We start from the raw sequence: 23,712 nt of genomic DNA on the forward strand, positions 1-23,712 counted from the left end.
CTGTCTCTCTCAGATCAGTGTGTGATGCTTTTATCTACCGGTTCACTAGATGAGTGTATTATAAAGGAGTGTCTTAATGCCTATATATCTATAGCCAATGCTGTTTTAAACATGTTGTGTGTTGCTTGTGCTCTCACAATCTCATCTCAACAGCCGCTCTGTGATTAATCAAACCTTGAATTGACCAAAAACAACTTTATTAACAACAATCACCCTCTCCGTGGCAGGAGTGGAGGTGGGTCAGGACCAGCAGTTTGCCGTGGGCACCAAGGGAGCGGGCGGTCAGGGTAAACTGGAGGTCCGGATCACCAGCCCGTCCCAGAAGGCCGTGCCCTGCATGTTGGCGCCCGTGGCGGGGAAGGAGACCAGCACGGTCAGCTACATCCCCAAGGAGGAGGGTCTGTACGCCGTGGACGTCACCTACGACGGACACCCCATCCCAGGCAGCCCCTTCCCCGTGGAGGCCACCCTGCCTCCAGACCCCAGCAAGGTACTGGAGACTCTGCATACTGTAGTTCAGTTGAACATACACGAAGTGAAGTGAAGCCTAATTTGAGGATTTCATAATTACCTAGTGTTTATTTATTTATTCATTCATTCATTCAATTTCAATTCACATTCTGTAGAGAACTGCTTACTTTCGTGTCTTTCTCTATTGTCTCTATCCAATTAAAAAGGAAAAATATTAGAATGGGACTGCTGCACTCAAAAAAATAACATAAATAAATAAATACCCCCGGAACTACCTGCTAACGTCATATCCAGCTTTCTAGCTAACGTTATAGTTATAGCTAGCTTTCTAGCTAACGTTATAGCTTGCTTTATAACTAGCTTTATAGTTAACGTTATAACTATCTTTATAGTTAACGTTATAACTATCCTTATAGTTAACGTCATAGCTATCTTTATAGCTAATGTCATAGCTAGCTTTATAGCTAATGTTACAGCTAACTTCAGCTTTTCCGCCTCAGGATGTTGACAGACACGTCTATAACGGTTGTTTGTCCTCCAGGTGAAGGCCTTTGGTCCGGGTCTGAAGGGCGGCCTGGTCAGCAACCCGGCAGAGTTCACCATCGACACCAAGGGCGCCGGTACCGGCGGGCTGGGCCTGACTGTGGAGGGTCCGACCGAGGCCAAGATCGAGTGCTCCGACAACGGAGACGGAACCTGCTCCGTGTCCTACCTCCCCACGGAACCCGGCGAGTACCTGGTCAACATCCTGTTCGAGGAGGTCCACATCCCGGGGTCGCCCTTCCACGCCGACGTCCAGATGCCCTTCGACCCCACCAAGGTGGTGGCGTCCGGGTCCGGCCTGAAGAGGGCGAAGGTCGGCGAGACCAGCGTGGTGAACGTGGACTGCGCCAAGGCGGGGCCGGGTCAGCTGACCTGGGAGGCGGTGTCGGACGCCGGGAAAGACAAGGCCAAGACGGAGGTGCTCGACAACAAAGACGGCACCTACACCGTGACCTACGTGCCCCTCACGGCGGGCATGTACACCCTGCTGCTGAAGTACGGGGGCAAGGCCGTGCCAGGCTTCCCCGCCAAGGTTCAGGTGGACCCGGCTGTGGACACGTCCAAGGTCAAGGTGTTTGGGCCCGGAGTAGAGGGGAAAGGTTCGTTCATTTCTTGAATTTCAAGCTTCATTCTCCCAGATTTGTCACCAAAGAATTCCACCCCCTAGACTGCCTAAAGTGTTTTATGTGGTGTTTACCTAGCAACAATACTTCGATTGGCTACAAAATTAAGCATCATCATTTATGAATTTTTGGTGAATGAAGTACTCTAGAGTGTTGACCATTTGGCTGTCGGCAATAAATGAGTTAAGGTCTCATAACTCAAACTTTGGAGAGGGACTGTTGGCTGTTATCCAATCATAAATTTAAAAAGATGAGCAGGAATCTCATTGCATCCCTCTCTCACACTATTGCATCATTTTTAGTAACTCAGGGGAGGCTGATGGAGATAGAAATCAGAGGACAGGCTCGTTGTAATGCCGTTTCATTTATTACAACGAGCCCGTCCTTCGATTTCTACCTCCGCCGGCCTCCCCTGATGCACCTGTGTAATGTGTTAATGGCCCATCTCCACTCTCTGACCTCAACCTCTGTTTGTTTTGCTGGTTCCCATGACAACCTGAAACTCACCTTTGTCAAAGAGAGAGAAAGAGAGACGGAGGAAAAAGAAAACGCGTTTCTTCAGCTTTTCTCTCATAGCTTTTCAGTGTCTGTTTGCTTTTTTGTCGAGTTGTCAAAGCAATGACCTCAGCGCAGCGTTAAGACTGACCATCACGTCAGAGAGGCTTTAGTGGAAGAGCCCTTTCTTACTTCAAAGGGGGAGGGAGGGAGGGTGGGTGGGTGGTTGGGTGGTTGGTGGTGGTGATGACATTTATAGGAAGGCTTAAGAGAGGGATTTGGGATGTTTTACGAGTTTCATGTTTCTTCTCTCAACACTTCTCTCAGAGGAGGTTGGATGAGTCTCTGTCCATGTTACACAACAAGAAGACGTCTCATGTTTTTATCATGATGACTATTACATAATCAACCAATCTCTCTCTCTCCTCCCTCTCTCCCTCCCCCCTTCCTCTCTCCCCCCTTCCTCTCTCTCCCTCTCTCTGTCCCTGCCTCTCTCCCTCTCTCTCTCTCTCCTCCCTCCTGCCCTCTCCCCTTCCTCTCTCTCCCTCTCTCTGTCCCTGCCTCTCTCTCTCCCTCCCTCTCTCTCTCTCTCTCTCTCTCTCTCTCTCTCACCCACAGCTGTGTTTAGAGAGGCCACCACAGACTTCACGGTGGACGCCCGTGGGCTGACTAAGAGTGGCGGCGGCCACATCAAGGCGCAGGTGAAGAACCCGTCTGGCGCACAGACCGACTGCGTCATCGCCGACCAGGCAGACGGCACCTACAGCGTGGAGTACACGCCCTTCGAGAACGGTAGGCTCCGCCGAAGCCTGAGGCCTCGTCAGTAATCTGGTCAGCTGACCTGGTGAACTCTGAGGCCTTACGTCCCAATCTAGACACTTACAGATAACTAAAACATATGATTCTTCTTTTGCAGTAAGAAAACATGTACCGTACAATTTGATATGCTGCGTTTGGACGTCATTTTATTTTCACACTCTTGTGTGCGTATGTGTCCGTGCGTGTGTGTCCGTGTGTGTGTGTCCGTGCGTGTGTCCATGCGTGTCCGTGCGTGTGTGTCCGTGCGTGTGTGTCCGTGTGTGTGTCCGTGCGTGTGTGTCTTGGGGAACCAGGTGTCCACAGCGTGGAGGTGCTGTACGACGAGTCCCCCGTGCCCAAGAGCCCCTTCAAAGTCGGGGTAGTGGAAGGCTGTGACCCGGCCCGGGTCCTGGCCCAGGGCCCTGGCCTCCAGCAGGCTCTGACGGAGCAGCCCAACAACTTCTCCATCATCACCAGGTACAACATGGCCGCCACAGTATAGCTTCTGATCCGTCCTCACCAGGCACAGCTAGCACCTATGGGCTGTCAATCACATCTCAATAATGTCGATCTTTATCTTCCATTATGGAATAGAAATGTCTTTCCCTGATGTGTTTCATGTGGACGATACATTGTACCTATTTGGGAACCTTCAATGTCTTCTTAATGTCCCCTGAGGGGATTAATAAAGTTGTGTTGAATAGAATTTAATTGAATAGAACCTTCAAGAACAGATCTGGTACCGCCGTTCCTGGTTCACATCCGGTCAGACCAGGGTTTTAAACCATTGCAGACTGCTGAGTTGACCGTGAATGGTTGTGTTTAAACCAACGTAGAGTGTTGTTTAGTTGATATGACTGGTTGTGTGTGGCCACAGAGGGGCTGGCATCGGTGGGCTGGGCATCACGGTGGAGGGGCCGTCAGAGTCCAAGATGTCCTGCAAAGACAACAAAGATGGCAGCTGCAGCGTAGAGTACATCCCCTTCGTACCAGGCCTCTACGACGTCAACATCACCTACGGAGGGAAGCACATCCCTGGTAAATAAACCACTATGCTCTGTTCTACTCTACTGTACTCTACTCTACCCTACTCTCCACCATACTCTCCTCTACCCTACTGTGCTCTACTCTCCTCTACCCTACTGTGCTCTACTCTCCTCTACCCTACTCTACTCTACTCTACCCTACTGTACTCTACTCTCCTCTACCCTACTGTGCTCTACTCTCCTCTACCCTACAATACCCTACTCTACCATACTTTACTCTGCTCTCCTCTCCTCTACTCTCCTCTCCTCTACCCTACTCTACTATACTCTACCATACCCTACTCTACTCTCCACTCTACCTTACTCTACTCAACTCTACTGTACTCTACTCTACCATACCCTACTCTACTTTCCTCTATACCCTACTCTACCCTACTCTACAATACCCTACTCTACTCTACCATACCCTACTCCAGTGTTTCTCAACCCTCTCCTCGGGGCGCCCCGAGGAGAGGGTTGAGAAACACTGCCCTACTCTACTCTACCCTGCTTTACTCTACTCTACTCTACTCTACTCTACCCTGCTTTACTCTACTCTACCCTACTCTACTCTACTCTACTCTCCTCTCCTCTACCATACTCTACTCTCCTCTACTCTACTCTACCATACCCTACTTGTCTCATGTGTGGTCATAGTTGTTGTTTTATCGACCCTCCTGGAGGAAGTCTCAGCATGCGGCCTTTCTAAGCTGTTCTCTCTCAGGCAGCTGTTCCTCTGGTCGACTCTGTGTTTACGTTGCTCCGAGATGCTACGTCTGGAGACCTGCCTTTTGTAACTAATGAATTCTCCATATCTCCGGAATGTTCTACTAAGCATTTGTCTCCCCGCAGTGCAGGCACTCCAAGACCACACATCTCGTAGTAGCGTGTGCAGGTCTCTCAGGTCTCAGTTGCTGGTCCTACTAAATCACACATACGGGGCTTGATAGACTCGTATTTCAGTGGGCTGCAGACAGGGTCCCAGGGAGGGTCGTGTGTCAGTCCTACAGTCAGTCCAGGGGAACGTAGCAGAACATACATACGTGTTGGTTGTACTGTTCATGGCTCAATGTCTGACTGACTGTGTCATGTCTCCTTCCTTTGTCTCCTTCCCGTGTCTCTTTATATCCTTTTCTCTTGATCCATTCCTTTATTCCCCCTCTGCCCCTTCCTTCCTTTTGTCCCCTAACTACTTACCCTGCCTGTGTTTCTTTCCTTTCCTCTCTACCTCCCTCCCCCCTACTCCCTACCTCCCCCTCCGGCCTCCTCTCTACCTCCCCTACCTCCCCCCATACTCCCTACCTCCCCCAACTCCCCCTCCTCCCTCCTCTCTACCTCCCTCCCCCCTACTCCCTACCTCCCCCTCCGCCCTCCTCTCTACCTCCCCTACCTCCCCCCATACTCCCTACCGCCCCCAACTCTCCCCTCTCTACCTCCCCCCATCTAGGTAGTCCATTCAAGGTTCCGGTGACGGATGTGGTTGATGCCAGTAAGGTGAAGATCTCAGGGCCGGGCGTGGGGTCAGGGGTCAGGGCTAACGTCCCCCAGACCTTCACGGTGGACTGCACCAAGGCCGGGGTCGCCCCCCTCTCTGTCGCCGTCATGGCACCCAAAGGTGAGGACCATCGGGAGTCAATCACCAACCAACTATCAATGACAACTTCATAGACAGATACTATAGAACAGTCAGAATAGAAAATCTTCTTAGAAAGATGCATTATTGATAGTTATAGTAGCTTATTGATAGTTATAGCAGTTTATTGATAGTTATAGTAGATTATTGATAGTTATAGCCGTTTATTGATAGTTATAGCGGCTTATTGATAGTTATAGCGGCTTATTGATAGTTATAGCAGTTTATTGATAGTTATAGCAGTTTATTAATAGTTATAGTAGTTTATTGATAGTTATAGTAGTTTATTGATAGTTATAGTAGTTTATTGATTGTTGCTGTACAGTAGCTTTCTTTTAGTAGCTAGGACGTCCACCTATGCTATCTCTTGTCCATCCTGAGGAACATGTCGTCCTCTCCTCTCAGGTGTGGCTGAGCCTGTCGAGGTGACAGACAACGGGGACGGGACCCACACGGTGGCCTACACCCCGTCATTGGAGGGTCCCTACTCTGTAGTGGCCAAGTACGCTGACGAGGAGATCCCCCGCAGGTAAAAAACAACAACACTACTCACCTGTTCACCTGTGACACGCCTATACCTGTACAGTGTCCTTAACATGTTGAAACTAGGGTTGGGTATCGTTTGGGTTTTATCCGGTACCGGTACCTAACCGATACTTTAAAAACGGTACCGGTACCGAAACGGTACTTAATTCGGTACTTTTGATTTTTAAAAATGACATATATATATATATATATATATATATATATATATATATATATATATAACACGGTCGACAACATTAACCAGCTTTTCACTTTTTTATTGCTGAGGCACAATATATATTAGTTAAATATACACTCAAATTAAAATAAATGAAAATAAAACTCCTGAGCCTTGGGGATTCCATTAAGCTGGGGGTGCCTATCGTTGGTACTGATGTCGAATACGAGTACACACTTGTTCGGCGGCCCCTCAAGGACATCAGAATATTCTTAGAAAAGGGATCTAGTGAAGAGGCCTGCATAGCCCCCAGAACCAAGAAGACCAAGAGGAAATATAACTCTGATGAACTGGAGCCCTCCACCTCGTCAAAATCCAAACTCTGTTGCCGCTCAGCTACTACTACTCCCCTCCCCCTCTCTGGTCCATGATGACATGACGATTGATTTTTCAGGTGCACTTTCAAGTAGGGTTGGGTACCGAAAATCGGTACAGGTATATACCGGTTACTTTACATTCGGGTTGCGCAAGCTGTCAAACACGGTGCACCCTCCTACCCTTAAATGTATCCCGTGCGTTGCCAGGTGTTTCATCAAGTTAGATGTGTTCCCTGCTTCACACGCGAATGATTTTAAGCATTTTGACTCCAAACTTACCTTTCCTACAAACTTCGCGTTGTTTTCGTCGAGTCGGGTGAAATGCAGCCACACTTTAGAACGCTTCATTACTAGGGCCGTCGGCATTCTCGGTGACCTCGTAGCTAGGCTAGCTAGTGAAATTCGATAATATGATGATGATAATAATAATAATAATAATAATACACTTCAGATAATATAATAATTTAGTATATATGCTTTCACTCACTCTTCTTAACTCGTAACACAACTGCTCAGCTCACTACCACGACACGCACTGAGTGGAAATTTAACAGGCGATGTGACGTCACGAGTCACCAGTTGACTGTTGCATGACACCGGACACCAGGGGGCGAGATAGAAAAGTACCGAAATGAGGTACCGAAATCTCCTTTGCAATTCGGTACGGTAGATACCGAATGTAAAGTAACCGGTATATACCGGTACCGATTTTCGGTACCCAACCCTAGTTGAAACCCTATACCTCTACAATGTCCTTAACATGTTGAAAACAGAGCTAGCTAATTAGCATCGGCTTGTTACAGTAGATTACGGTACCTCGCAAATCGCGATAGAATTTCCTCCTCATGACACCTGGTGTAACGTCCTATTCTGTTCTCCTCTTCCAGCCCCATCAAGTTCCGCGTCCTGCCCACCCACGACGCCAGTAAGGTGCGTGCCACCGGGCCAGGGCTGACCTCAGGTGTGCCCGCCAGTCTGCCCGTCGAGTTCACCATCGACGCCAAGGACGCCGGCGAGGGGCAGCTGGCCGTGCTCATCACTGTGAGTAGACGACACGTCTTATTTAACTGCTTTCCTCAGGACTTTAGTTCAATGAATTGTGAATAGGGGACTCTGAAGCTAGTGAACTCTAAGTTCACAACAAGTGAAAAACCTTGTGCGAACTGTGAATCACCAAGCGAATAGAGAGCATTCAGCATCCGTGTGTGTTGATGTGGCGTGGCAAACACCTTCTCGTGGTGCCCCCCCGTAAGTAGCTAATGACTGCTAAAGGCAAGAAGCGAAACAAAGTTTGCCAACCAGGGCCCCTCACCCGGGCTGGTGTTCGGCAGCAGCCGGGGGAGAGGTCTGCTGACGAGCCTGGTGGAGTGGAGAGGAAACAACCCATACGCCGAAGAAATGTCCCCCGCAATGAGGGTGGGACTATGGATATTGTATGTTCATTCATACTGTATGTTCATATGTTTGCGTATCACACGTGATATCTCAGACACCACTGGGAGACTTTTTATGACACTTGCCGTTGAGATCAGGCGTTTACAAAATGACACTGATTGGCCCAAAGGGAGGTGCTATACCAATTCACACCACGAGGGGCGCTACATCAGTGTGTTTACTGTAGACTTGATTAGCTTGGTTATCTTCACAATCATATTGCCTTAAAGCAGATGCTTCTGTCCAAAGAGACTTTGGACAGCCGTGCAACAACCATGTAGAACTTGTTAATAGAACCATCTAGAACACATTACCAGACCCAACGTCTGACCCACTGAGCCACAGACAGTGGAACCGTGGTACAAGAAGAAGCTTGCAAAAGCTCCGTCTGTCAGTGTGATGTCGCAAGGCTCCGGGTCTTGGCAGCCATTTTGAACGGGGATTCTAGAACCCTCCTGGGGACACTGTGAACCAGTCAGTCAGCTGATGGGATGATGCTGACCAGGGGTGGTTCTGTGCCTGGCCAGCTCACACATTCAATGCAATAATCGATAGAGACTCACACACACACACCCTCATGTACACACACACACACACACACACACACACACACACACACACACTGCTGTTGACTGTCCAGTACACTCTCTCCTTCCTTGAGCCAAGTGAATGTCCTCAGACCAGATGAGCACGCCTGAGACAGATAGATGGTCACCGGCGACCTCTCTCATCTAGGTATCTGTGATCGATTAATCTCCCTGGGAGACCAGATGAGCCTTGTCCTCTCCCCTCACCCTGGTGCTCCGCAGGCTAGTAATGGATGGACGTCCACGGCGCTGCCTTGTAAACTGGCCAGATGGAGTGTTAAAGCTCCTCTTGGAGGATGAGCTCAGTTTTCAACTGGGGATCTCTCAAGACGTGCGCGTACGCGCACACACACACACACATACATACATACATACATACATACATACATACATACATACATACATACACACACATACACACACACACATATGTATAGATTCCTCCCCCTCTCACACACACCCCTCCCTTGGCAGTGGTGCTGTGCTGAGGTCTCCACTGCTCTCAGTCATTGTGTTCAGTTAGCCTGGGGTGACGGTCTTGGCCGTGCGTGGAAAAGTTACAGAAACAAATGTACAGGATTAATGAAACACAGAGATGGATCATCTGTGCTAATGTATGTAGTAATGTAACATCTATGTGGTAATGTAACTTCTATGTGATAATGTAACATCTATGTGGTAATGTATGTAGTTGATTATGTAATATACGTCTCATAACCTGAAACATATATTTTCTCTTTTCTCCCAGGACCAGGATGGGAAGACCAAGAAGACCAGTATCCATGACAACCAGGATGGGACCTACAAGGTGTCTTATGTGCCGGACAAGGTGGGGCGCTACACCATCGTCATCAAGTACGGAGGAGACGAGATCCCCATGTCACCCTACCGGGTCAGGGCCACGGCCACCGGGGACGCTACCAAGTGCACCGTTACAGGTGAGGGTTAGGAACTTACTTCCGTTGTTGTCCAGGAACTGATGGAGCATGATGGGAAAGTAGGAGGGTCTGTCACAGAACCGTAGCCTGTGATTGGAGCAGCACTAGCAACTTGAATGCCGCACCCTGAGCAGCCGTTCTGAGCATGTCTTCTATGCCCTCCTCTTCATCACCTCACCCCCTCACCTCTATCCTCCCCCCTCCTCCTCCTCCCCCCTCCATCCTCCTCCCCCCTCCCTCCTCCTCCCCCCTCCCCAGGCCCAGGCATCGGCCCCACCATCGCCATCGGACAGGAAGTGGGCTTCGTGGTCAACGCTAAGACCGCCGGGAAGGGGAAGGTGACGTGCGTGGTGGTTACCCCGGACGGTACGGAGGTGGAGGCGGAGGTCATCGAGAACGACGACGGCACCTTTGACATCTTCTATACGGCCCCCGACCCCGGGAGCTACGTCATCTACGTCCGCTTCGGCGGGGAGAACGTCCCCAAGAGCCCCTTCAGAGTCATGGTGAGACACGGCCTCTGTGTGTGTGTGTGTGTGTGTGTGTGTGCGCGTGTGCGTGTGCGTGTGCGTGTGCGTGCGCGTATTGTTCGTGACTATGTGTGTGTTGAAGATTGACCTCCATTGTGACCCCTCAGGCTACTGAGGAGGCTCCACTGATGATGCAGCAGCAGTCAGCTCAGCAGCAGCAGGCTGCAGCCCCTGGAGGGGGCTTCCAGCCCTGGGTACACACACACACACACACACACACACAGACCTCTACCTCCATCTCTTGTCTCCCTTTGTCCTCTCAATTTCTTTGTCTCTCTCTCGCTCCCACTCACACCCCCCCACCTCTCTCCTGGCCTGGCCTGACCTCCGTCAGTAATGACTCACTCCGTTTTCTCTCCATTCATATTTCCAGGAAATGGCTGCTGTCTCCTAACGGCTTGTTCACAAACACCCCCTTCCCCCCCTTGAATCTCCACTGTGGCTTTCACCCCTCAGTGACTAAAGCATTGGTATCTTTGCCCTTTGTGACTGTACATTTAAGTACTGTAGCATTTACATAATGGTGTTAGTTTGGCCCACGAATCCACTCGAGATGCCTTACTGTACATCGTTCCATGAAACGGCCTTAAAAGTGGAACAAAGACCTTCGCGAAGGTAGTACAGTTTAGTTTACGTGAGTGGCGTTTTGGGAAAAACAAGTCCATTCCAGTGGCATGTCCCGTTGAGTTATCTGGTCTCCATGAAAGGCCTAGAGGCCCCCTCTGTTGGCGTCCTGCCAACCCCAGTTACCCCAGGACAATAGACAGTGGAAAACCTGTGGTCTGGTCTCTGGTTCCCACCACACCAGGCGGGCGTGGGACCGGCTCTGTGACAACCTGGATAGATACTGTGTAGATAAAGGACAGGCTGGTAGAGCTAGTTAGATGGATGGATGGATGGATGAATGGATAGATAGATGCTATAGATAGTTAGATAGATTACGTCTGTTACCACTGGAAGGTTAGTTTCCTATGCCAGACCTGTCTCACTCACGCATGTATAGCACTGTAAGTCTGACTATTGGAGGGCATCTTTCCAAATGTGCTCCTCCTCCTCCTCCTCCTCCTCCTCCTCTTTGATCTCCTCTCCCTTGTTTCCAGCCCATGTGCTTTACTCCACATTACCACGGTTACGGGTATTTAGGTTCCTCTTCCTCCCTCCCCAGGGTTCTGGAGACTCCTTGCTTTTCCAGGTGTGGTGGTGTGGCTGATTTACCATTCTCTCTCTCTCTCTCTCTCTCTCCCTCCTTCCTCCTTCAATGCATCCCTCCCTCCTTCATCTGCAAGAGGCACGACACTGCTGTGGCTGAATCGTTCGACTATCTGATCCCCCCTACTCTCTCTCTACCTCACCACAGCTCCTCTCGTTCCCTAATGAACTACAGTACCCACACTAGACTAGACAATGAACTACAGTACCCACACTAGAATGAATACTAGAATAGAGAATCAAGTGACAGAGATACCGTGATAATCTGTGACTCATTGGACCGTCTGTCCCCCCCCCCCCCTCTCCCCTCCCTCTCATGTCCTGTACAGGTGACAGATGGGTCGTATAATCCCCTCAACAGCATGAACGGGACAGGCTTCAGACCCTTCGATATGGTCATCCCCTTCGCCTTCAGGAAGGGAGAGATCACAGGTGAGAGAGACAGAGTGAGACAGACACAGTGAGAGGAATGAGGAAGAGAGAGAAACTTAGGGTAGAGGTAATCCATCTGCTGCAGAGAGAGAGAGGTTGACCACCCAAGTCACTTCCTGCATTGACCTAAAACATGAGGTTTCATTACCATAAAAGAACATAAACACTGTCTGGTCCTGTTCTGCGGAAGTAGGTATGTCATCACGTTGGCAGGGCTTCAGAGAGGACGCCGGTTTTCAGTTTCATTCCGTAGACCAATCGGAATGAAAGCCTTTAATCACATGACGGATGACGCAAAGGGGAGAGGTTCCGACAACACCGAAGGTTCTAAGCGACCCCTCTCTTGACCCCCTAGGTGAGGTACACATGCCGTCAGGGAAGACGGCCCAGCCAGAGATCATCGACAACAAGGACGGGACGGTCACGGTTAAGTTCGCCCCCACCGAGGCTGGCCTCCACGAGATGCACATCAAGTTCAACGGAACACACATACCAGGTCAGCGCTCAGACGAAACCAACACTCCCTCTCACTCTCATTCCTTCACCTCCCTCCCTCCCTCCCTCATTCCTCCATCCCCCTCCCTCTCCCCCTCAGTCTCAGGTGTTAGCTAACTGGTGCAGAAAACAAGGTCTTTCTCCTGCGCAGAAAGTACAGGATGATGAATTTCCTGTCAGCATTTTTGTACATTGAAGTCATACCATGAGATGAGTTTTGTGGGCGTGTGCGTGTGCGTGTGTGCGCGCGCGTGTGTGTGTGTGTGCGCGCGCGTGTGTGTCCGTGTGCTTGCGTGTGTGTGTGCGTGCACGTGTATGTGCGTGTCAGGGAGGATTAGTTGATGTGAGAGTTGAACAGAGGAGATAGATGTTGTTTAAGAACACAGGAGAGGAAACCCCCCCTGTGGAGGCTGGTGATTTATATGAGGTGGTGAAAGACAACTCCTGGATGACATCACTGCAGGAGAATGTACTGCACAACTCTCCCACCACAGGGACACTAGGAGTGGTACTGTGGACCAAGACTCGTTTTTTTGCCTCTCCTCTCTCCTCCTGTCCACGCTTGTCTGAGGGAGCTGGCGTTTCACAGTTACCAGGGGTGGGTGTGTGTGTGTGTGTGTGTGTGTGTGTGTGTGTGTGTGTGTGTGTCAGGGAAAGTGGTGTCTTGAAAAGTATTAAAAGTTGATAAATCAATTTTGGGAAAATCAAGACCCTTAATAAGTATTAAAAAGTCTTATCCCGATTTTATGAGGTCTTGAATTTTGTTGGTATTTTTCTGAATTAGACTCTGTCCAAAGAGTTTGAGTCCTAAAAACATTTAGTAAAAGTTTGTGAATGTATTAGTTTTATTAAAAAACAAAGATGAACCGGAAATTCTGTTGTATGACAGTGGTCTAGTCTATTGCAAACTAAAACTGTTAAGTTAAAGGTCTCACTGATGTAAACGGTTACAGCTCGAAGTGGCGGTGAGGTCTGGAAAAATATTGACACGGTCTTTAAAAAGTCTTAGAAAGGTATTGAAATTAACCTCAAGATTCCTGTATATACCCTGGTGTGTGTGTGTGTGTGTGTGTGTGTGTGTGTGAACACACAGCCTTGTACCGCCGCACCCTTCCTTGCTAGCCTCCTCAGGACTCCTGCTCTGTCATTTCCTCCTGGATGAATGATGAAAGTCATGTAATTATGTATGTGGATATCCTGTCCCCAGGACTGCCCACTGTGGTCCTTGTGAAAGGCTTTGGGTTGGGCTTCTTTGTCTATTGTTGTTTAGGCACCAATCACTGGGCTCTGCTGTGGTGTTTACTGTATGTTTACCGTATGCGGTTGCGTCGCCATGGCTACCATAGCTTCCCTGTGTTCTTGAGTATAAACTGCGTTTTGTTCGTCTTGGGACTGGCCAAATCATCATCTTCTTTTTTTTTTCATTTTTTTTTTTCAGTTAGTTAAGTTATTAAGTTATTTTTTTCTGAGTGGGGCAGTCCCACTCATATTTTTTTCTTTTTATTGTGATAGAGACAGTAGAGATTTGACAGGAAGGATGGGGGGGAGAGAGAGAGGGGATGACATGCAGGATATGTCTGTGGCCGGAATCGACCCGGGAACCCTGCGGATACATGGTCGACGCTTAGTGCGTTACGACACCAAGCGCCCCGGCCAAATCATCTTCATCTAGGACTGGCCAAATTACAATCACATTCAGTGTTGAAGATAATGTTCTTAAACTATGTTTTAAATGAGAGGTTATCGCTTGTCAACACCACAAAATGAACAATGAGCACCACCACCCACAACTTCACCTACGCACTAACAAGGTTTTCCAGAACACAGCTTTGGTACCTGCTGTAGTGCTGGTCTACTGGTTCAAGCAACATGTACTCACCACCACGTGTGTCCTGTACAACATGTACTCACCACGCGTGTCCTGTGCAGTGGTTCCATGGTCACAGGAGAATGTCTCCTGTATGACACAGATGCTGCTGTGTGTTCAAACAGGTTATTAATGTTGATATGTTGTTGTTGTTTGTGTAGAGAGCCCTCTGCAGTTCTACGTCAACAACGCTAACAGCCCGAACGTGACTGCGTACGGCCCGGGTCTGGTCTACGGCATCGCCAACAAGACCACCACCTTCACCATCTTCACCGAGGACGCCGCAGAAGGTGTGTGTGTGTGTGTGTGTGTGTGTGTCGGGTACTGCAGCACCAAATAAATGCAGATTTCCCATTGAGCGACCGACACTAAATATCTATTATTTTCATTCTCCTCTCCTCTGTTGTGTCAGGTGGTTTGGACCTGGCCATCGAGGGCCCGTCCAAGGCAGAGATCAGCTGTGTCGACAACAAAGACGGCACCTGTACAGTCACATACCTGCCCACCCTGCCGGGAGACTACAAAGTCCTGGTCCGCTATAACAACAAACACATCGCTGGGAGCCCCTTCACCGCCCGCATCACAGGTACGACCCAATGATTCCCCATGACCTGATGATGATGATGATGATGATGATGATAGTCCTTTGAACAGTGTTGATAGACGGCAGATTTTGGATTCTGTTGTTGTTGTTGATGTCTGTAAGAAGGAAGTCCTCCGACTGTGTATGGTGGTGTGTGTGGGTGTGTGGGTGTGAGTGAAAGAGAGAGAGAGAGAGAGAGGGTGGGAGATGCAATACTGACCCAAGACCAGTGTCTAGGTGCGACCTCGCCCAGCTCCATGTGAGTGTATGCAGAAGATGGATGGAAGGATGAATGAATGGATGGATAGATAGGTATATGTTCTGACTCCACCGTTGTGTGTCTGGTCTCAGAGGACAGCAGGCGGCGGTCCCAGGTGAAGCTGGGCTCGGCTGCAGACTTCTCCCTGGACATCAACGAGCCGGACCTGAGTCTGCTGACCGCCAGCATCACCGCCCCCTCCGGCCGCGACGAGCCCTGCCTGCTCAAGAGACAACCCAACAACCACATAGGTAGGCTGGGGAGAGACTGGGGGGGTTAGGGTTAGGGAGAGACTCGGGGGGGGGGGGGGGGGGAGGACTGGGGAGAGACTGGGGGGCTGGAGACTGGGGAGAGAGGAGGGAAGGGACGTGAGACTGGGGAGAGGCTGGGGTGGGGGGGGGGGGACTGGGCGGCTGGAGACTGGGGGGCGGGGGGGGACTGGGTGGCTGGAGACTGGGGAGGGAGGTGGGAAGGGACGTGAGACTGGGGAGAGAGGTGGTTCTGGGGGGTTGATTCATAATCAGTATGACGCTCACCTTTCACCATAGTTTTGTCCAAATTTGGGCATCATTCAGCCACATGGATGCTAACCTCAGATGTACAGTATGTGCTCACCTTTCACAACTCCTAACTGATTGAACACATCAGCTGTCATGTCTTCACTAAACAGGTCTCATAGAAACTAACTTATTAACATTCCTGTTGTTTTGGAATGACCCCCTGAAGGCCATAGTTAATTAGGAATTCCTCAGACATGGTGACATTAAGTTGACATGTCACGTATGTAGCGTGGTGCTGGTGTACCGTTTTGTATACAAGGCATTTCTTCAGAAATGCAGATAAACAGAAGTGGGATATCCATCATGTGTTCTGAATGTCTCACCACAAACTCACCTGAGCATTCCTGTTGTATTGGAATGGCACACTGAAGGTCTTTGTTAAGCGGCGGTTTGGGGCGGAACATTCCAGCGATTGTACCTTCCAACTATTGTACTCATGCCCATACTGATTAACCTCCTACCTCTATGTATAGAACGATCAAAACAATGAAGAGGTTAATCAGTATGTTATGGGTTATGCTGAGTGAAGCTGTAGTGTCAGGTGACAGGAAGAATGGATGATGTTCGCTAGTTGAAAGGTTAGATAGATATAAGGTTGGAAAGATAGAAGGTCATAGATAGATAGATATTTAGTCAGAACCTAATAATAAGTATGTTGAAGAAGCAAGCCCACCAAAAAAAAAAAAGTTATCTAATATCTATGAAACTCGCTCTGCGGTGAGTGGATTCATCGATTGCGTAACTGTTTGACCGGGCTAGTGATGCATTGTGGGAGAATACTGCCGTTCTCTAACAACATCTTGTCGCCTCAGACATGAATTATCAGTGGAATTTAGAGAGAGAGTCGTGAGAGTCGGGTCCGACTCACCAGTCTCCAAAGAGTCTACTTTGGGGGTGACTCCCCACCACTCGCCCTAGCTTGGGGTGGACTCCCCACCCCTCACTAGCTTGGGGTTGACTCCCCACCCCTCACTAGCTTGGGGGTGACTCCCCACCCCTCACTAGCTTGCTCAAGGCTGTTTTTTGCTGCGGTTTCTGTCGAGCATATTATGTGGGTAAAAAAACGTCGATCTGTGAAAACTCGCTCTACAAATAAAATGTTGGTAGATTAATTGATTCCCCTTGCCACCGATTTATGGGCCTGAGTGGGTGAGAACTTGTTGAGGACTCGCTAGTCGGCGGAGTGAGAGGGCGGGGTTTGTTTGCCTTCACACGGGCCTGTCTGAACAGATCCGGCCGCGCTCGTCCCGCTGTGCGTTTGGCTTTATTGGCGTGGCCCTCGTGAATAGGGTTGATTGTACAGGGCTGTATCTGTTTCGTGTGTACGCAGCTATGTAGAGGGAAGGTTTTTTGAGGCGTCTAACTGTCTCTCTAACTGTCCATCCCTCTTACTACCCCCCCCCCCCCCTCTCTGTCCCCCCCTCTCCCATTCTTTTTCCTCTCTCTCACACACACCCCCCTCTCCCTCTCTCTCCCTCAGGTATTTCCTTCATCCCCAGAGAGGTCGGGGAGCATCTGGTGAGCATAAAGAAGAACGGCCGCCATGTTGCCAACAGCCCCATCACCATCATGGTGGTCCAGTCTGAGATCGGAGACGCCAGCAAGGTGAAGGCCTACGGAGCCGGTCTGGCGGAGGGGACCACCTTCGACATGGCACACTTCCTGGTAGACACCAGGGAAGCAGGTGAGGACATTGTAGTCTCTAATTCTCTCTTCTTCTTTTCTTTTTTTCTTTTCTAATCAAATGGTTCACATACATCGTTTACAGCCGTGAGTGACGATGCTTTATGGATCTAACTCCTCCATCAACAACAGGCCATTGTCTCTCTCTTTCTTTCTCTTTCTCGTTTAACCCTTGTTTTACCAAAGTAAGTGTTTTGCTTTCGGAGTGGAGTCTTACCCTAGTTTGTGAGGCCTAGGCGGGAGTTAATAACTTAATATACTTCTTTAAATTAGGATCGATCTATTAATGTTGTAAGTATGTGGGTGGGGATGACGTAGGCATGTTTGGCAGTCTTATTAAACTGCGTCATAAGATGTAGTGGATCCCCAGATGGAAACCAGCTAGTTGACTGATGCTGGCGAGAGCGGCGAGCTGCTCTCATTCCCCCCACCCCCTCTTCCCTCTATTGGGACGGCGCCACATAGTTCTGACCTGTTCTGTTCTCACCTCCTAGTTCCGGTAATTGGAGTGCTTACGTGCGTAAGTGAGAAATGATGAGCGTTTGCCAAAGCGCCAGGGCTCTTTTATGGTTCATTTAACACAGTTTTTTTTATGCTCTGGAATCAGCGTAATTAGGTAGGATGGTGATGGCCCCCGCCCAAGCCCTGAGAAGTGACCTAAGGGTGGATATGGGGGACCGAAATAGACTTAATGGGAACCACGGTCTGTGTATGTACGGGAAACCCAAAACACTCTACTTCTGGTGAAGCCCACAGTCCTGTTCTTTAATTAGCTCTCTTGTTAGTCCAGGTCTTTTTGACGAGGTGCTATGGTTACAGTATGATTCCATTCCTTCACCCGGTCCTGCTGTGTGAAGCCAGGGTTTCCTGTCACCGATGCTTTAACCATTTAAAGGTGGACTCGCGTTATGCTGCGTTATGACATCATCGTACACAGCTGCAGGGCTCCCGTTTCCTGTTTACGGACATCTTCGACGACAGAATTAAAAAAAAAAGGCCGGGAAATGTGACAAACGTCATGTGAGGATAGGCTGACGTTCTAGAGGCTTAGGTTCGTGTCACTGTTAAGTGCTTTGTGATGATACTGTCTTCTGACACCCTGTTCAGACCGATCCACCCCCTAACACCCTACATTATCTGAACTTTAAAAAAAGAAAAAAAAAAGAAAAAAAGTTTCTTCCTTTCTCTAGCACTGTGATTGCTGATGGCACTTGTTCTTATCAAATATTTTACATACAATGACTGATGTACGGTTGCTTCACTTACTTTAGACAAACGTACTTATCGCACGTCGCTTTGGATGACAGCGTCTGCTAAATGGCTTTACATAGTAATATGTCATTGTGGAGCTGCGCTATAACTGACTGTTGTCCCCAGGCTACGGGGGCCTGGCCCTGGCCGTGGAGGGGCCCAGCAAGGTGGACATCCAGACGGAGGACCAGGAGGACGGGACCTGCGGCGTCTCCTACTGTCCCACTGAGCCCGGCTCCTACATCGTCTCTGTCAGGTTCGCTGAGGAACACGTGCCAGGTACGACATCACACCCGCACCACTGTGAAGGCAGTGGAGGGAATTGGGGGTCTGGGTTCTAGGGGGGGACTGGGTTCTAGGGGGGGGGGCTGGGTTCTAGGGGGGGGGGCTGGGTTCTAGGGGGGGACTGGGTTCTAGGGGGGGACTGGGTTCTAGGGGAGGGACTGGGTTCTAGGGGGGGGGACTGGGTTCTAGGGGAGGGACTGGGTTCTAGGGGGGGACTGGGTTCTAGGGGGGGGGGGGGGGGACTGGGTTCTAGGGGGGGTCTGGGTTCTAGGGGTGGACTGGGTTCTAGGTGGGACCGGGTTTGAGAATAGGAAGTTTCCAATCTGGATAGGGAAACAGATTAAATAAACTATACACATTTTATTACACATTCACTATTCCCTATATGCCTGATTGTCTGTCTGTCTGTCTGTCTGTTCTCTGTCTGTCTGTCCATCCATCCATCCCTCTGTTTGTCTGATGATCATGTTCTCGTCTCTGTCCGTCTGTCCACAGGAAGTCCGTTCACAGTGAAGGTGACTGGTGAGGGCCGTATCAGGGAGAGCATCACGCGCCGTCAGAAGGCGGCCTCCATCGCCGCCGTGGGGAGCGTCTGCGACCTCAACCTTAAGATCCCAGGTTAGCAAAGAGCTCCGTGGGAACGCTTTTGTGAGAGGAAACCAGGGGTCCGTGACCAATCCCAATGACCTCGTTTAATATCGCCAAACGCCTCCAAAAGGTTTAGTGTCCACGTGACCTTCATGTCTGAATGAAGTCAAGTCATCAATGTGACCTTTCGGCCGAGGAACAGGAGGAGAAGTCGTTGAGCTTTCAGCTTCACAGTTTTACTTATGGTGAACTATGGTGTTTTTGTTTTAGATGTGATGCGTTTTAAATCTTCTTGGTAAGGACAAGGCTACATGTATATATATATATATATATATCTCCAGGGGGACATGACTTACAGCCAGGAACGTTCTCCTAGCCTCACTGCTCTTTCATGTGCCTCTGGTCTCTGAAGACATCATCATATCGTCTATATGAGCCGTCTGCCACCTGTAGGGCCTCTGGTCTGTGTGGCATATAAAAGCTGTCATGGTGTGATGGAGCTGTAACCTGAGACTGAACTCCGTTTCCCAGACCCCCCCCCCCCCCACCGCTCCCTTGTTTCTGGGTCTCAGGCATGCTCGCCCTGGACGACAGGAATGATTAACCTACAGGCATGTGTGCACCAGAAACACAGGCCTGGTCCAGAAACAAGCCCTATCCCCTATCCTCTACGCCCTCCACCCTATGCCCGATACACTGGAGAAGTGTAAATCTGAAAGCATAATCTGATATTGTGGGTATAAGAGAGATCATATGATGATGTCCCATGTTGTCCTTTGATAGATCAGGTGGAATTGAATATCCTGTTGTTTCAGATCTAGGGAACTAGGCCAGGAGTTGATGACTTTAGAGAGACAGAGAGAGAGAGAGAGTGTGTGTGTGTGTGTGTGTGTGTGTGTGTGTGTGTGTGTGTGTGTGTGTGTGTGTGTGTGTGTGGACAGGGTGGGGTTCTCTGCATAACTGAAGTTTTTTTTTTTTTACATTCTATGGCTGTGATCCCCATTCCAGGAGAGCCAGGTGAATACTATCAATACCTGCCATTGTTTCAGAGTCCCAGTATCCCCTGCCCCCTCCCTCTCCCTCCCTCCCTCCCTCCCTCCCTCTGGCCCCAGTGATGGAGCTGACTGGAGGGTGTCTGATGGATGTGTCTCACACTATCTGTCTCATATCCTGTCTGGGAGGGAGCCACTTCCTGTCTCCACGGCACAGGGCTGTACTGTAGTCAGTGTGTAGTACAGACAGTGTGTTGTGTAGCCTAGATGTTTGGCGAGATGGCTTACTGTCGGAATGTTATTTTCAGATGTGAACACAGTAAGAATGTCATAAAGATGAAATGGTATATGCCTGGCAGGTGACAGGGAGAGGAATGTTGCTGGTCTAGTCTGAGGTTCTATATGATTTATTATTGACAATTTCCCTTCCTTGTTACACAATTTCTCTCTGTGTAGCTGTGTGTTGCTGATCAGGAGACTAGGTAGGGACTAGGTAGGACTAGGTAGAGACTAAGTAGAGACTAAGTAGAGACTAGGTAGAGACTAAGTAAAGACTAAGTAGAGACTAAGTAGAGACTAAGTAGGGACTAAGTAGAGACTAGGTAGAGACTAAGTAGGGACTAAGTAGGGACTAAGTAGAGACTAAGTAGAGACTAGGTAGAGACTAAGTAAAGACTAAGTAGAGACTAAGTAGAGACTAAGTAGAGACTAAGTAGGGACTAAGTAGGGACTAAGTAGGGACTAAGTAGAGACTAAGTAGAGACTAAGTAGAGACTAAGTAGAGACTAAGTAGGGACTAAGTAGAGACTAAGTAGAGACTAAGTAGAGACTAGGTAGAGACTAGGTAGAGACTAAGTAGAGACTAGGTAGAGACTAGGTAGAGACTAAGTAGAGACTAAGTAGGGACTAAGTAGAGACTAAGTAGAGACTAAGTAGAGACTAAGTAGAGACTAGGTAGAGACTAAGTAGAGACTAAGTAGAGACTAGGTAGAGACTAAGTAGAGACTAAGTAGGGACTAAGTAAAGACTAAGTAGAGACTAAGTAGAGACTAGGTAGAGACTAGGTAGAGACTAGGTAGAGACTAAGTAGAGACTAGGTAGAGACTAAGTAGAGACTAAGTAGGGACTAAGTAAAGACTAAGTAGAGACTAAGTAGAGACTAAGTAGGGACTAAGTAGGGACTAAGTAGAGACTAAGTAGGGACTAAGTAGGGACTAAGTAGAGACTAAGTAGGGACTAAGTAGAGACTAAGTAGAGACTAAGTAGAGACTAAGTAGAGACTAAGTAGGGACTAAGTAGAGACTAAGTAGAGACTAAGTAGAGACTAGGTAGAGACTAAGTAGAGACTAAGTAGGGACTAAGTAGAGACTAAGTAGAGACTAAGTAGAGACTAAGTAGAGACTAAGTAGAGACTAAGTAGAGACTAAGTAGAGACTAAGTAGAGACTAAGTAGAGACTAAGTAGAGACTAAGTAGAGACTAAGTAGAGACTAGGTAGAGACTAGGTAGAGACTAGGTAGAGACTAGGTAGAGACTAGGTAGAGACTAGGTAGAGACTAGGTAGAGACTAAGTAGAGACTAAGTAGAGACTAAGTAGAGACTAAGTAGGGACTAAGTAGGGACTAAGTAGAGACTAAGTAGAGACTAAGTAGAGACTAGGTAGAGACTAGGTAGAGACTAGGTAGAGACTAAGTAGAGACTAGGTAGAGACTAAGTAGGGACTAAGTAGAGACTAAGTAGAGACTAGGTAGAGACTAGGTAGAGACTAAGTAGAGACTAAGTAGGGACTAAGTAGGGACTAAGTAGAGACTAAGTAGGGACTAAGTAGAGACTAAGTAGAGACTAAGTAGAGACTAAGTAGAGACTAGGTAGAGACTAAGTAGAGACTAAGTAGAGACTAGGTAGAGACTAAGTAGAGACTAAGTAGGGACTAAGTAAAGACTAAGTAGAGACTAAGTAGGGACTAAGTAGAGACTAAGTAGGGACTAAGTAGGGACTAGGTCTGGTCGGGAGTCTAAGTTGCTGTTCTCTAACGGGAACCATCTGGACAGTAATGCAAGGCACGCTACTCTTCATAACATATTACACATTGTGTCAAGACTTGAATGTGGAGTGTGCTGTCATTTCCCTGTAGAGTACAGACCAGCTGTGTGTGTGTGTGTGTGTGTGTGTGTGTGTGGCTACAGACACCAACGCTCTCCAAGCACCCCCACCAGGTCTCTGACTGCAGCTCTCCTAGGGAGCGCAGCCACAACAAGGGAGGCTGGCTTAGGTTGAAACGAGAGAACGGGCTCATTGTAAGCCATGGAACGGAATAGGGAACCGTATCAAACACACGTGCCATTCCCAATTCCATTCCAGGCCCCCGTCCTGTCCTGTCCTGCCCTGTCCTCCCGATTACAGTGCTTAGTTTACAAGCAGCCATTTTGTTTACCGTCTCTCTGCAGCTGTCCTCTTCCTGTTGTCTGTTTCTCGGGGTGCTCATCTTCCAAACATGTTTCCTGTTTCCTACTCTGCTGTTTTCCTTCTTGGTTTTACAGTACTGTTATACTACTACCGTATTTATTCAGACCTTTTTTCCCAGCCTTCACTTGTTCTTTCTCTCTTTTTCTTTCCTTCTCTGTCCCCTGTGTGTCCCTCCCTGCCCTCGTCTCTGTCCCTGCGTGTTGCTCCGTCTTTCCCTCTCCCTCCCTCCCTCCCCCCTGTCCCTCTATAGTGACGTGGTTCCTCCTGGCCCTCGCTAGGGAGGTCCAGTCTCAGGCCCGGCCCGCCTACCGCTCCTGTTGCTCCCTGTGGTGGAGCTGGGGTCCCGGGGGGTCGGGGGGCCGCCGACCCAGGGTGATTTCGGGGCTCTCTGGCCTGGTTCTGGGCCGGGCGGAGGGCCTGTGGATCGGTGGCGCCCCCCTAGCGCGGCCCTGTGGGCTGGAGGGTGCGTTGTTAGCGCTGGGCATGTGGACTACGAGGTTGGCAGAATGCTCTCCTCCGTCTCCCTCAGACCGCAGCATGGCGCTCCAGTGGTGTGTTTGGTCACCTGACCTGCCCCCCTCTCATGCACCCACAATAAGCTCAGTCCACTTTTAGCCGACTCTTAAAGCAACAACGCCGAATTAAAGCCACAGTCTGTGAGTTTGGGGGGGGGGGGGCGGCGAATGAGACGGCAGCAGTTACATTTGCCAGGACCCACCGTAACAGTTTACACACACTGACAAGCACGTGTGACCTTGAAATAGAAGTTACAGATTGTGCCTTTAATTTCTGTTGTTTTATTTTCTGCTTTTAACTCACTAAACTGCCAAAGAATCCCAGAAAACTCACCACCTAGAGTGCCAAGTGTTTTATGTGGTATTTCCCA

The 23,712-nt window shown here is 49.2% G+C and overlaps 1 protein-coding gene across 2 annotated transcripts in view; it reads left to right on the top strand.

Moving 5' to 3' along the window:
• Positions 1–23,712, top strand: part of flnba (filamin B a) — a gene marked incomplete at its 5' end in the record, with an annotated part of 76,604 nt that overhangs the window by 43,478 nt on the left and 9,414 nt on the right. The window contains 19 exons of one of the 2 annotated variants that reach the window (XM_080545687.1): positions 228–490; positions 1,013–1,613; positions 2,751–2,924; positions 3,245–3,407; positions 3,808–3,968; positions 5,403–5,570; positions 5,994–6,117; positions 7,556–7,709; positions 9,438–9,627; positions 9,886–10,133; positions 10,265–10,351; positions 11,696–11,798; positions 12,154–12,294; positions 14,322–14,450; positions 14,573–14,746; positions 15,095–15,253; positions 17,043–17,246; positions 18,623–18,775; positions 19,277–19,399. In XM_080545687.1, coding sequence (XP_080401813.1) covers positions 228–490; positions 1,013–1,613; positions 2,751–2,924; positions 3,245–3,407; positions 3,808–3,968; positions 5,403–5,570; positions 5,994–6,117; positions 7,556–7,709; positions 9,438–9,627; positions 9,886–10,133; positions 10,265–10,351; positions 11,696–11,798; positions 12,154–12,294; positions 14,322–14,450; positions 14,573–14,746; positions 15,095–15,253; positions 17,043–17,246; positions 18,623–18,775; positions 19,277–19,399 — 3,519 coding nt within the window. The remainder of the gene's footprint in view (positions 1–227; positions 491–1,012; positions 1,614–2,750; positions 2,925–3,244; positions 3,408–3,807; positions 3,969–5,402; positions 5,571–5,993; positions 6,118–7,555; positions 7,710–9,437; positions 9,628–9,885; positions 10,134–10,264; positions 10,352–11,695; positions 11,799–12,153; positions 12,295–14,321; positions 14,451–14,572; positions 14,747–15,094; positions 15,254–17,042; positions 17,247–18,622; positions 18,776–19,276; positions 19,400–23,712) is intronic. The other variant, XM_080545688.1, reaches the window with a different exon arrangement.

Source organism: Nansenia antarctica (assembly GCF_963989245.1).
Source record: "Nansenia antarctica genome assembly, chromosome: 15".
Taxonomy (NCBI): Eukaryota; Metazoa; Chordata; class Actinopteri; order Argentiniformes; family Microstomatidae; genus Nansenia; species Nansenia antarctica.